The sequence below is a fragment of the Engraulis encrasicolus genome, chromosome 8 (genome assembly GCF_034702125.1).
Source record: "Engraulis encrasicolus isolate BLACKSEA-1 chromosome 8, IST_EnEncr_1.0, whole genome shotgun sequence".
Lineage (NCBI taxonomy): Eukaryota > Metazoa > Chordata > Actinopteri > Clupeiformes > Engraulidae > Engraulis > Engraulis encrasicolus.
The window spans coordinates 617,501-631,321 of record NC_085864.1 but is presented as its reverse complement, the minus strand read 5'-3'; the positions used below and the strand labels follow the sequence as shown (position 1 = coordinate 631,321).

At 43.8% G+C, this 13,821-nt stretch overlaps 1 protein-coding gene and 1 pseudogene across 1 annotated transcript; both read right to left on the bottom strand.

The window, feature by feature from the left end:
* Positions 1–1,170: 1,170 nt before the first annotated feature.
* LOC134454027 (claudin-4-like) lies at positions 1,171–2,981 on the bottom strand. Its single transcript, XM_063204773.1, has 2 exons — positions 2,654–2,981; positions 1,171–2,287 (listed from the first exon to the last, which is right to left on the bottom strand). Exons 1-2 carry the CDS (start codon positions 2,822–2,824, stop codon positions 1,823–1,825), a joined length of 636 nt encoding a protein of 211 aa, XP_063060843.1. The 5' UTR covers positions 2,825–2,981; the 3' UTR covers positions 1,171–1,822.
* A 3,162-nt stretch (positions 2,982–6,143) lies between these two features.
* Positions 6,144–13,821, bottom strand: part of LOC134454029 (claudin-3-like) — an 11,926-nt pseudogene continuing 4,248 nt past the window's right edge.

The window sequence follows — 13,821 nt, the reverse complement described above, 5'->3', positions numbered from 1 at the left end:
TAATTAGCCTACCTGCCTGTCCGATTAGCAGGGTCAAGGTGTGTTTTTTGGGGGGTTGGGTGGCCAAGACAGTGTCTGGCTCAGGGGGGCATATTTCTTAATCCACCTCTACACAATGCCCTTTTTTATTCTTCTTTATTAATGTATTTGTTATTATTATTATTGTATATTGTATTTAGGTTAGGGCAGCTGCTGCTGCTGGAGAGCATGTGTGGGTGATGAGGCATGTAGCACGGGGAGCCTGACCTGTATGACAGCATTCCCTTGGTCTCAACGAAGCCACATCAGGAAATACACTAACTGAGGGAGAGAGAGAGAGAGAGAGAGAGAGATAGATAGAGAGAGAGAGAGAGAGAGAGAGAGACAGAGAGAGAGAGAGAGAGAGAGAGAGAGAATTTGACAAAAAAAAAACTTTGCCGGTTTTACTAGCTTTGGGTTTCGCCTGAGGTTGACTGAGAGGATAAAACAATGTGCTGCACTGTTTACACAGCCTGAATGTGTGTCAATAGGCGACATCCATGAGACAGACATGTGTGCCAAGTCAACATAGAGGAGAGAGTACAGTATCTGTAAATACTGGTATAGGCATTTTATTTACACCAATATACATGTATATACATATATGAGTCTGAATAACTGAAGCAGTAGACCTGTGGCTTTCCACACCACATAAAGTACCAGCTGCTCTGCCCTCTCAGCTGATTCTTTTCATTCTTTTTGTATGATCTAGATAGAGACACGAGTTTCACCCCAAACACACGCACGACACATGCACGCACGCACGCGCACACACACATGCATGCAGCGCGCGCGCACGCACACACACACACACACACACACACACACACACACACACACAGACACACACACACACACACACACACACACACACACACACACACACACACACACACACACACACACACACACACACACACACACACACACACACACACACACACTCTCTCTTCTCCTGCCATCACTTTCTGAGAGTGAGACATGGCCAGAAACTGAGTGGTTTTGGTTTCGATCACCCAACAAATAGACTTTACCAGCACAACACATGACTGATAAGGACAGTGCAAAAATGAGGGAGGAAAACAGCAAATAAAGGCCTTCACTATAGGGAGACAGACATTGAAATGCTGATAAAAGATTAAATTATACAAGCATGTAAAATTTAAATGTTCGTTATTTTATTTCAAAGGTACACAGAATATACAGAACAGAGTTTAAATAGCAAATTGAGCTTCCTTCCATCGTCTTATTTCACAGTCAAAAAAACACAAATGACTAATCATAATATAGTGATATTTTTTACCATATCATTACACAAAATTAATCTCAATATTTACTTTGATGTGTCAAACAATCAACCACACACATTATGGTTGGTCAACTTACTGCACATACACTTCAGTCCACGAGGCAATTTCAAATAATAAAAAAAAACAATCACTTTGCCCCTTCCTTCTTCCCTCCAACTCAGTCCCAGTAAAATTGGCCTCCCCTGTCTTCCATACAGGGCATATCCAGTGGGTGCCATGGACAAAAACATAAAACTGGCAAGATTCCATCATCCCAAAACTAGGTCTATTAAAGGTCAATCAGTAGTCATAACAACCACGAACCACTAATAGTATAGTGGTCTACTAGCAACCATGACTACAAGGATCCGAAGAATCTACACCAAAACAATGTCCCTTGTTGTAGCCATTGCAGTCAATGTCCCTTTCTGTCCCTTGTCCCTCAATGAGTGTCAACAGGCGTGATTGAGCACAGCAGAGCGGAGCAAAGAGAAACAAGTTAGGTGTCCTTGTCCTTAGACGTAGGCACGGCTGGTGGCGGTAGACCTCGCTGCCTGTGAGTACTTCACAGGGTAGTCGTCATCCTCCTTGGGGGGGCAGTTGCTGCACACCAGGCCCCCTCCCAGCAGCAGCATGGCGGCCGTTCCCCAGCCAATATAGAGCGCGGCCCCCAGCTCCCTGCGCTGGGCGTTGGTCATGATGGGGTTGTAGAAGTCCCGGATAATGGTGTTGGCCGTCCAGCAGACGGGGATGAGGACGAGGACACCGGCGATGAGGAAGAGGACGCCGCTGGCCAGCGCCACCTTGGCCTTGCTCCCCTCGTCCTCCACGAAGTTGGTGCACTTGCCACCGCCGATGGCCAGGATGATGGCGAAGACGCAGACGATGATGGCTATGACGACAAGCGCCCGGGAAGCCTGCAGGTCCTGGGAGAGGGCCAACAGGGAGTCGTAGATCTTGCACTGCATCTGGCCCGTGCTCTGAAATTACATAGGTCAAATCCATTATTATTATTATTAGCGTTGTCATTATTATTATTATTATTATTATTATAAAAACACGTCCCGTGCTCTGCATCACATAATTCATCCATTATTATTATCATCATTATTAGGTATTATTATGATGATGATGATGATAATGATTATTATTATTATTGTTATTATTATTATTATCAGTGATGGGCAAAATGGATTCATTCATTGTCCAATTCAACCAGGTGATCCTTCTACCAGCCAATCACCTGACAGGAAAAACCAAGTCATTTGGAATATGTGGCACTGGATTGTAATTAATGAATCCATTTTGCCCATCACTGATTATCATTATAAAGACTAGTTCCTCACCTGTGTAACGCAGTTCATCCACAGGCCCTCCCAGATGACCTGCGCCGTGACGATGTTGGCGCCGATGAAGGCGGTGACACGCCACATGGGGAGCGCACAGATCACAATGCTGCCGATGAAGCCAATGATTCCCAGGATGAACCCCATCATCTGCCGACACTGAGACACCATCTTGGATCCTGCAGGTAAGCTCCTCCTGTCTCACTGGTAAAAAAAGGCCTTTGGTGGCTTTTCAAAATGTCTCTCTGTCCTTCTCGGTCTCTCTCTCTGTCTCTCAGAGTGTGTTTCTGTGTCTCCAAGCAGTAGTGGATGCTGTTGGCACGTCTGATTGTCAGTTAGTGACTGAAGGAGGACTTCCCGTCACTTTGGAGATATAGGGTGTGGGTGGTGGATGGGCGGGTGGATGCAGGGGCGGGGCCAGAGACTTTCAAACCCAAACTGAAACTGGGAGCAATGGCGGGTTATGGCCCATTGTGGTTGTGAGGGGGTGGGGGTGGGGTGCTGTGTGTGTGTGTGTGTGTGTGTGTGTGTGTGTGTGTGTGTGTGTGTGTGTGTGTGTGTGTGTGTGTGTGTGTGTGTGCGTGTGCGTGTGCGTGCGTGTACGTGCGTGCGTGCGTGCGTGCGTGCGTGTCTGTGTGTGAGTGAGTGATGATCGGGAGGGTGAAATCCATCCATCCATCCCGCTCAACCAGATTCTTGGCCGTTTTGTCACATCGTATGGCAGAACAAGTTTCGGTCGAGATGTGAATCTGTCACAAACAGCCAGATGGCATTTAGACCAGAATAGCACAGTGGTGGTCAGGTGAGTTTTGGCCGCAGCCAGGGAAGCCGACGGAATGGGCAAAGGGGTCAACTGTTCAGGACACAGGTAGAAAGGGGTGGCCCAAAATTGCTGAGAGGCCTGTCAGTTTGGTCTCTAGACGCCCATAAGTCAAACTAAGGAAACACACACATCTGTCTGAAATGGACCAAGCAAAGTTACTGAAACAGCAAAAATAAAGTCCAGCAGATTCCTGTTTCTCTTTGTTAATGCTGCATTTCTGGCAGCATACCATGCATTAGATGTTTTTAACATGACGTCTTCGGCCGGCATGCCCTACAGTACATCAGATGTTGATCATACCTGTCAATCATGTTCATCTGATGAAGGGTATGCTGCCTGGTCATAATTTAAAAAAAAGAGACATGAGAGCCTGGTGGTCGAGACTAATATGCCACTCAGAAACCACACACAGTTTCACTTCACACTCTCTCATGCTCAGCTGGTCACTGGTCACTAGAAAGTAATATTGCACATCAAACAATGAAATCCCTTCATGCCATGATGTACAGTCTGTTTTTTTCGTTATTTGTTATTTATGAACATTGTCAGGTATTCTATGTAGTTCGGGTGATGATGTGTTATTCTAACATCGTTTGTGAGTTTTGACCACAGCTGAGGCGAGAAGGCCATTGGGTTGATCTAGTGGTCAAGACTAATAAGCCACCCAGAAAACATACACAGTTTCACTTCACACTTTTCAGGTCCCTCAGGACACTCTAAGAAGTAATGCATGTATTCCACCTCAAATCACCTAACATCCCACGTCATCCCTCCATGCCATGATGTAGGCTACTGCGTGTTTTATTGTTATTTGTCTTCTTGAATTTGCCTTGTAGCCTTTCCCCACACTTTGTAATGCCTTGCTGTGCTGTCCTCTTTTTTTGTATGTTGCTTTGTATGCTTCGAAAGTGTCTGCTGAATGTAATGTAATATACTGTACTGAAATGTACTGCAGTGTAATATATTGTAATGTAATGGTAACACTTTAGAATAATGGATGCAAAAAAGCATTATAAAGACTTAATAAATAATTAACTATTGATGAACAAAACATTAACAAACGTTTGTAAATGATTAGGAAATGTAAACAAATGCTTGTAAATGACTAGGAAATGTTATGTTAATATTTCATATTTATCAAACATTTACAAGTTGCTTGTAAATGAATAAAATAGTCTGTTATAAGGTGTGTAAAATCTTGAATATATCATTTGTGGATATTTTATAAAGCATTAATAAAGCTTAGTTAATAATAAAAACATTTGTTAATGTTTTATTAATCATTAGTTAATTATTTACTGAGTCTTTACTAAGGAACATTATTATAAAGTGTTACCCATGTAATGTAATTAATGCAATGTTATAGTCCATAACATTAGACATAACAAAGTAAAGCTTATGGTGTCACTGATATTGGATATCACTGTGGAAAAGTAATTTGACTCAAATGTGGTGAATCTCGAATGGGAATTACCTTTGCTTTTTTTACATTTGCTTTTGTCCATAGGGCATGCATTAGACAATGAATGATGATATTTGTATTTAAAAAGTCACCTTTCACACAGGCGAAGAAGACAAAGGGGCTGCCAAGGGACACCCGAAATATTATTTGCAAAAACAAGATCTCCAAATTATAAAGGTCATCTGAAAACACCTTGGTATACTAATTTCAAGTCTTTCAGGAAAATAACACCCTACCAAAAATCAACCATGATCAGATCCATAATATTGTGTTACTGCTTATTCCATAATATTGTGATACTCCTTTTCCGTATCATAGGTATCATGACAGTATCATCATTTTAGACCATAACACCTGGTTTGAAGTTTGAGCAAGACAAAACCCCAAAGCATACATCCAAAAGCATGGGTATGGAATAGTTGAAAAAGGAAAAAATACTGTTCTAAAATGACAAGCAATGATTGCAAATATAAATCCAGTTGAAAATCTTGGGTGGAATGTGAAATCTGTCTTTAGGAGAAGCAATCCTGCAAATGTTTTAGAGGTTGAACATATTGCAAAGGAAGAATGGGGGAAATTCCACCAGAGAAGTGCAAGGAGATCATTGAGGAATACAAGAAACATTTTCAGGCTGCCATTGCTGTCCAAGGATTGTGCAACCAAATATTAAGGAGGGCTGCCAATATTGCTCCAATATTGTTTGAGATTACAAAATATATATATTTTAAAATCAATTCTAAATATATTCTGACCTCCAATTAAAAGATCTGGTGGTTTAGTTGTACATATTTCAATTTATTTCTCAAGATATTACTGATTTGTAAATAAAATTAAGGGGTGCCAATACTGCTGGGTGGGGCTGCATTAGCACTGTGTCCTAGTGGCCTGTACACGGTCTATTCCTGTGAATGCAACGTCTTCAAAACCTGTTTGGGTTGATTTAGCTGGAAGCAGGAAATGGTGCAGACTACTTACTTACTTTCTGCACACTACAGTTGGAGTTTTTTTCTTTTCAATAGCTTCTTTTGAATTTGAAGAGATTTTATCCTTTTCAAATCGCTTGAATAAATGTAATACATTAAAACACTGACTTGTGTTACTGGTAGGTTTTGTCATTGTTAAACAACATTTTGTTTTGACAAACACACACAAAATACATGGTTATTATAAAATAAAATGTATTACAACATAATTGTAAAGGACAGATCACAATTAAGACATTGACATTGCCAACAATTTACATGGGCACTGACAATAATTCAACTTTTTTTTACATTTTCCATCACAATATAACCAGTTGGCGAAAGAAAGCAACATCAAGTGTATATCTTTGACTTCTGCATAAAATGTCAATGGCAGTTCATTCAATAATATTTAGTGAATTCTCCAGTTAGTTTTCACACCTTCTCTTCATTTTCTTTACACAATCCACAAACTGTGTGTTTCATTTCCACACTATAAAATAAAGCAAATAAGCCAATCACAAACACACGCATGCACACATGCACACACGCACACACTGAATAAGCACTATCACAGTTCATAATCCACTGGTCGACTAGCTCCTTCAGCAGTCTCAAGAGTCCACTTCTTTTAGGAAGGGCATTGTCTCTCTACCCCACCAGCCATCAGCCAGTCCGGCTGTACCCCACAGTCCTGATTCTGTGCAGAGATTGCCAAAGTAAATGTAGAGGTAAAAACAAAACCTGCCATGTTTTTCTTCCAAAACAGGTAACTTCCCTGAGTAACTGCTCTACAGTTACTATGGTTACCTGGTTCTGCACTTGTTGGATCAAATAAGCTTTTTTCAGTAGCAACAATGTCTAGCCACCTCAATAGGTACAATGGAATGACTGGTGTAACCACCACTATGTAATATAATGTGCTAGTATTTACTACTTTTACTTTGGCCCCCTCTGATTGTGGATTGGTGTGGTGCCATATCAGCGGTACTGCCGGGGTGCCACCGAGTACGCGCCAGGCTGCATCGGCGGCGGTGGGGCACCATAGGGTTTAGCGGGCATGTACGACCCAGTGCCTGAGTACACGCTGCCGCCGGGGGCATAGGTGCGGGTCATGTAAGTACCCGGAGGCGGGGGTCCATATACAGGTGGCTGGACACCGTAGGGGTACAGGGGCTGCGGCGGGTACTTGTTCCGTTCGTCTTTGGGACAGGCGGAGCAGAGGAGGCCGCCGCCCAGGATGAGGAGCGCCGCAGACGCCCAGCCGATGTAGATGGACGCCCCGATCTCGCGCTTCTGTGTCTCTGTGGTCAGGGTGCTCTGGAAGTCCTGGATGGTGAAGGTGGCGGACCAGGTCACTGGGATCAGGATCACCACCCCCGTTACGATGCACAGGATGCCCCCCGTGATCGACACCTGAGGAGGTCAGAGGGCAAATAGCAAATGTCAACTTTATCGTCAATTACTTCATATAAACTAGAGATACAGTATGCATATCAATAGTAATCTATCCCATCCTATCCATCTAATATCACCACCCTCTTCACCATGCTGAGGATGCCCCCAGTGATTGATACCTGCCGAGATCAAGAAGGTCAAATGGAAAATATCAACTTTATTGTTGGGCTTTCAAATACGCTAGGGACTAAGTTTCTTACTGTCCAATATGTAGAGAAGACACTGTAAAGTTAAGGGGCAAGGCAGGACAATTTTCATGTGCACAGGTAAATAAGCAAAAAATACATAAACCTATCCTAACCCATCCTAAGTACACATGCACAGCAAATAATGCCTAACCACTACACAAACTTTGACAAAGTTTGACATGTGAATCTAGTGCAATTTGTTTATAGGCAAGGCAGTCTTGTCCCACACACACAGCACACACAGACACACAGACACACAGACACACACACACACACACACACACACACACACACACACACACACACACACACACACACACACACAACGCACGCACACACGCACACGCACACACAAACACACACAGACACAGACACAGACACAGACACAGACACAGACACAGACACAGACACAGACACAGACACAGACACAGACACAGACACAGACACAGACACAGACAAACACACCCCTACCAGTACCCGTACCCACCTTGGCCATGTTGGATTCGTTCTTGAGGCAGCTAGTGCACCTCCCTCCAATGAAGGTGAGAAGCATGCCCACAAAGCCAATCACTATGGCGATGATGACCAGGGCCCTGGCGGCCTGCAGGTCCTGTGTCAGCCGCATAATGGAGTCCTCGATACGACACTGCATCTGGCCCGTCGCCTGCAGAGTTTAACATTTCACATAATTAAAATATGATCTTATAACGTAGTAAAATGTACAATTATTTACAGGGTAATACATGATGGAATCCTAGATATGACACAGCATCTGGCCCGTCGCCTACGGAGTTAAACATTTTATATAATTAAACTATAATCCTAGGGGTAGGGTGCGATTTGTAGGGGGGGGGGGGGTATCTCGTTTTGATACCTCCACTTTTCCTACAGGATTTTAATATTTGCAAAAATCCATTGATAATGCTTAAAATCTGAAACATATCCCTCCTTCTGGTTCTTCAACAAATCGCACCCTGCCTAGGGGCACCCAGGTTTGAATCCGGCCTAGGTCATTTCCTAACCCTTCCCCATCTCCTGTCATCCCTTCACTGTCTCTGTCAGATATAAAGGCATAAAAAGCCATAAAACATATCTGTAAGCTATAACCGTAGAATGTTATAATAAAATTTAAGTTATTTACAGGGTGGATTACATGTTGATCCAGGAGTCCTGGATACAACACTGAATCTAGCCAACTGCCTGTAAAGAATTAAATTGATTGATTGTGGATAAAATGTATTAATTAGCCTATGAACAAAAAAAAAATAATGACAGAAGGATAGATAGCGAGCACTGGAGTGCTGGATGCGAAACTGCATCTGCCCCCCTCGCCAGCATTTCAGTAGGCCTACATTACATTTCGACTTAGCTGATGCTTTTGCAGTTTTTCACAGCGAATCTCCTGCAGAGTAAATTACATTAACTCTATTACATTATTGCATTATTACGTACACTTATCTGCCGCTTTCATGCAAAGTAAATAATTGTTATTTACAGGTTATTGGTTTCAGTCCTTGGAATGTGGGGTTAGGTCAGTCATGGGTGGAAGTGAAGAGAGAGGCAGGGGTGGGATTCTAACCAGCAACACTCTGAACTTAAGTCCACTTCCCTAATCGTTAGGCCACAGCTGCCCCAATATACTGTACGTATATCACAATAATTACCTAGAAGTCTAACAAAATATATCTTTGTTTAACAAAGGCAGAGAAAACTATAATCATATAATGTCATTGTAATAAAAAATGAGTTTTTCACATCACCTGCATGACGCAGTTCATCCACAGGCCGTCCCAGACGATCTGTCCCGTGACGATGTTGGCGCCGATGTACTGCGTGACGCGCCACATGGGGAGCCCACACGTCAGGCACACTAAAACAAAGCCGAAGAAGCACAGCACCTGGCCCGACACCTCCACGCCAATACGACCCATGATTCACTGGGATAGGAGAGGAGAGGAGAAGAGAGGAGAGGAGAGAAGGCCCTCCTAGACTCCTCTTCTAGACGCTAGGCCCCTCCAAGTAGCAGTTGTGTGGTACAGGAGCTGATCAGCAGCGACGGACACGACGGACACCAGAATACTGCTCCTCCAGGAGATGAAATGAGAGCCAGAGAGATGCGAACACAATACGAAAACACATAGATACACACAGACCCGAACCAGCACACACACACACAGATGAGGTGCTGACGTGGAGAGGGCAGCCGATTCTGATGGAGATACAGGAAGCACACACTGGTTAGACGAGCCCGTCCGACAGTAGGAGTGTGTGTGTGTCTGTGTGTGTGTCTGTGTGTGTGTGTGTGTGTGTGTGTGTGTGTGTGTGTGTGTGTGTGTGTGTGTAGTAGGGGGGAGGAGCTGCGAGATGGGCGAGATTGAGAGGATGAGTGGTGAGGAGCATTCTGGCCCAACCAGATTCCTGAAGAGTGCTGTTTTCCTGTAGGCAGGAGGTGAGAACAAGCTCAGAACACAAGGGCCACTGCCAGCTATGCCTGGGCCTGAGACAAAATCATCTGAAAGTGCCCCCCACCCTCCCATGTGTGGCTGAGGTTATCTGACATAGTTCTTCACTCGGACTTGAACCCACAACCTACCAAGACAATTTAGCAGTTCGGGTATGGGAGGCACAGCACGATACCGCTGAGCTAAAGGTCCATATCGGTAGCTTAGCGCTACAGATACTGTATGAGGCTTCAGGAGGGATGTTTACTAATGTTCTACCACCAAACTCCCCTACTTGGCATCCGGTACACTTGTTCTAGTCATAAGATTAATGAACCGGCCAGGAAAATATTCTGCTGACATCATAGTCCTCATGATCAAAAGCACGCCCTCGGTTTCATAGAAACTCCACAGGTGATGTGTGACGGGTAACATTAGGCACCATTCTTCATATTCAGTCGCAAACATTACCAATAAAACACCCCAGTATACAAAACCTCAACAGATAGGCTCTATATTTCTGTGTTGTGAATAATTTTTGAACTCCCTCTACCAAGTTTTTAAGCCCCCTATTTTTTCCACCATTTTTCAGCCACGGTTTATACCAATATACTGCCCGTATGTAGGCTACATAAGAAAATGAAAGTCAGGCTTGGTCGTTTAATCACACACATGCTCTCACCGTTCTCTCAAGCCAGTTCAGAGCCATGCAAATAGCAAATGTGGAAAATGAAGACACACATGCATGCACAACTTTATGCAAGCATGCATGCACACACACACACAAACACATGCACGCACGCATGCACGCACGCACGCACGCACACACACACACACACACATTTCAGTAGACATTTGCGTATCACAGCATTATGTGTAGTTCATTGAGTAGCCATGGCCAACAAAATTCAAACAAATCACTGATGGACTTTGTTTTGAGTTTGTGGTCATAATAATGTTCAACAAACACAATGTCCATCAGCACAACTCCCTTGGCGTTTTTGATCCAAGTGAGCTTTACGATTTAGAGAAAGATGGAATTCAAAACCAGTTTGACTGATCAAATCAAAGCATATTTTAACAGATTAAGACAACACAGGGTGGCCATTTCCCACAGGTAAACATACACCTTGTATATTGTATACCCACATAGTTAGCATTCCACAGTAGTTTATTGTCAGTAGAGCAGTGTCCCTATGTTGGCCTATATATGCTGTATTTCAGATTTCGCAATTAGAGCAGCACAAAAGACAAAAGGTCTCAGCGCAGTGTGCCCAGATTTCAACCCCTGAGTCAGATGTCTCTCAGAGCAAACTGAGAAAACGACCAATAAGGGTCTTGAAGCTCTTGAAGCTCTTGAAGCTCTTGAAAGTGTTACTACACAATTAACAGCATTGGTTTATCCAAAAGCATGAATCTAGTCTTTAAAATGGCTAAATTCACGTCTTTTCCGTTTGGCGAGAGAAATTCTCTGTTTTCTACTTATGTAAATAGGTGCACAATCATGAGGTCTAATATTCCTTTTTTCCTGCGTCTAGTCATAAATGTGTTTCTGACGGAAACACATTGAGAGCAGAGGAGTGTGTGCAGTGAGCAGGTGAAAGGCTGTTAACGACCTTACGACCTTGAGACTCAGCCTACAGCTCTTAACGACCCTGAAACCATTTAGCAACTTTAACACATGTACTCTCTTGCACCCCCTCTCTAACACACACACACACACACACACACACACACACACACACACACACACACACACACACACACACACACACACACACACACACACACACACACACACACACACACACACACACACACACACACACACACACACCCCATTCTAAACATTTGTTCTGAGAACACATGATGATGAAACATGAGTGAAAGCGATAGTCATTATGAATTGACGAGTTGGTAAGATGAATCATTTCCCAATATTCATTTCTCAGTACGTTGGCCTTCCCCTCAGGTATGTGATTTGTGATAAGCACCTGAAGAATGCCAACAAAACAACTGAGTCATGCTACCAGTGGCTGGTAATGCTCCCCAGTTTGCATCATCAGAGGAAATGCATTCCCATCCTTTGTTTTTCTCTCTTTCTTTCCCATCTTTTGTTCTCTCTTTCTTTCTACCCTCCCTAACTCTACCCCCACCCCAGCGCCCCCTCTCTCTCTCTCTCTCTCTCTCACACACACACACACACACACACACACACACACACACACACACACACACACACACTAGGGGTGGTACTGTTCACAAAATTCACGGTTCGGTTCATATCACGGTGTCAAGGTCACGGTTTTCGGTTCTCTACGGTTCTTTTTTTTTGTTCATGATAAATGATTGGGAATGGGAATATTAAACAATATTTATATAACTGCAGTTAAAAAGCGATGTATAGGCTTATAATAGGCTTATTGTATAGGTTCATAATTTGAAAATGGTGTGATTTTAATTGTGTCATCCTCTGATTGGTCTTATACGCTAATGTTTTAATCAGAGAGACTGGATAAGATACTCCTAGAATGTCTGTTTTACATATTTTTCTGGGCAGCACATGAATTGCGGTTTGCGACGGATTGCACAGTTCGGTTCGGTATGTGTGTGAATTGTACGGTTTCGGTTTTCGGTGCGGTTTGTGCCATCCCTAACACACACACACACACACACACACAGACACAGACACACAGACACACACACACACACACACACACACACACACACACACACACACACACACACACACACACACACACACACACACACACACACACACACACAGATGTTTGTTTGTGTGTCAGGGGTCACTCTGATGATACAGCAGGAAGTTCTTATACGGTAGGATACCCAGATCTGGAATGTCCTATGTACATGTGTGTGTGTGTGTGTGTGTGTGTGTGTGTGTGTGTGTGTGTGTGTGTGTGTGTGTGTGTGTGTGTGTGTGTGTGTGTGTGTGTGTGTGCACGTGCGTGCGTGCGTGCGTGCGTGCGTGCGCAGGCCCGTTGCGTTAATGTAGGCAGTTGCCTAGGGCCCCCGAGTAGGTGGGGCCCCCAAGGACGACAGGTTATGTACCCAACAGCAATGACGATTTTAAATAGCTTCATAATATGGCACCGTCGCCTGTATGAAGGGCTCTGCTGCGAGGGAAGCGACAGCGCCTCCCTAATACCCCCTTGCTCGAGGGGGCCCCCTTCCAATAGGTTTGCATCAGCGACAACGTGAAAATGAACATCGAGCGCATCGACAATATAGTCAAAGTACCCCCATCTGGAGGGGCCCCCCCTTCCAATTGGTTAAAGCATCATATTCCACGCAAATACAAACTGAAAATGGAGCGACACAATCTCTCTCACTGGATGTTACGCAGACGCCAGTTTACATTACATTTTTGGAGACAGTTGCTTTTATAATAAAAGTTAATCTTGAAGACGACACATTAGGCTACTCTCTGTACTGCTGCCAAACCACCAGACTGTCCCAGGCCAGTTGACATACCTACCGCACAGACAGCGAGATGCTCCATTTACAGTTTACATTATGTTTTCAAAAACATCCACGTGCTGTAAGCACTGCAAACGTCGATTGTTCAATAACGCACATTTTTTCGACACGGAACTGTTTTGGATGTGGACAAACGCAAGAAGAAACGAATGAACAATGTAATGCCTATCGGATAACAGGAGTCACAAGTGCGATGAGTGGGATAGCTAAATTGTAGCACAATAGTCCCTTTCTTGCTATTACTATATGTTGGGTTACACTTTGGAATTTGGGACCATGATTGTGGAAACGCGTGGATTACAGTTAGAGGTTGGGATACATTCTGGG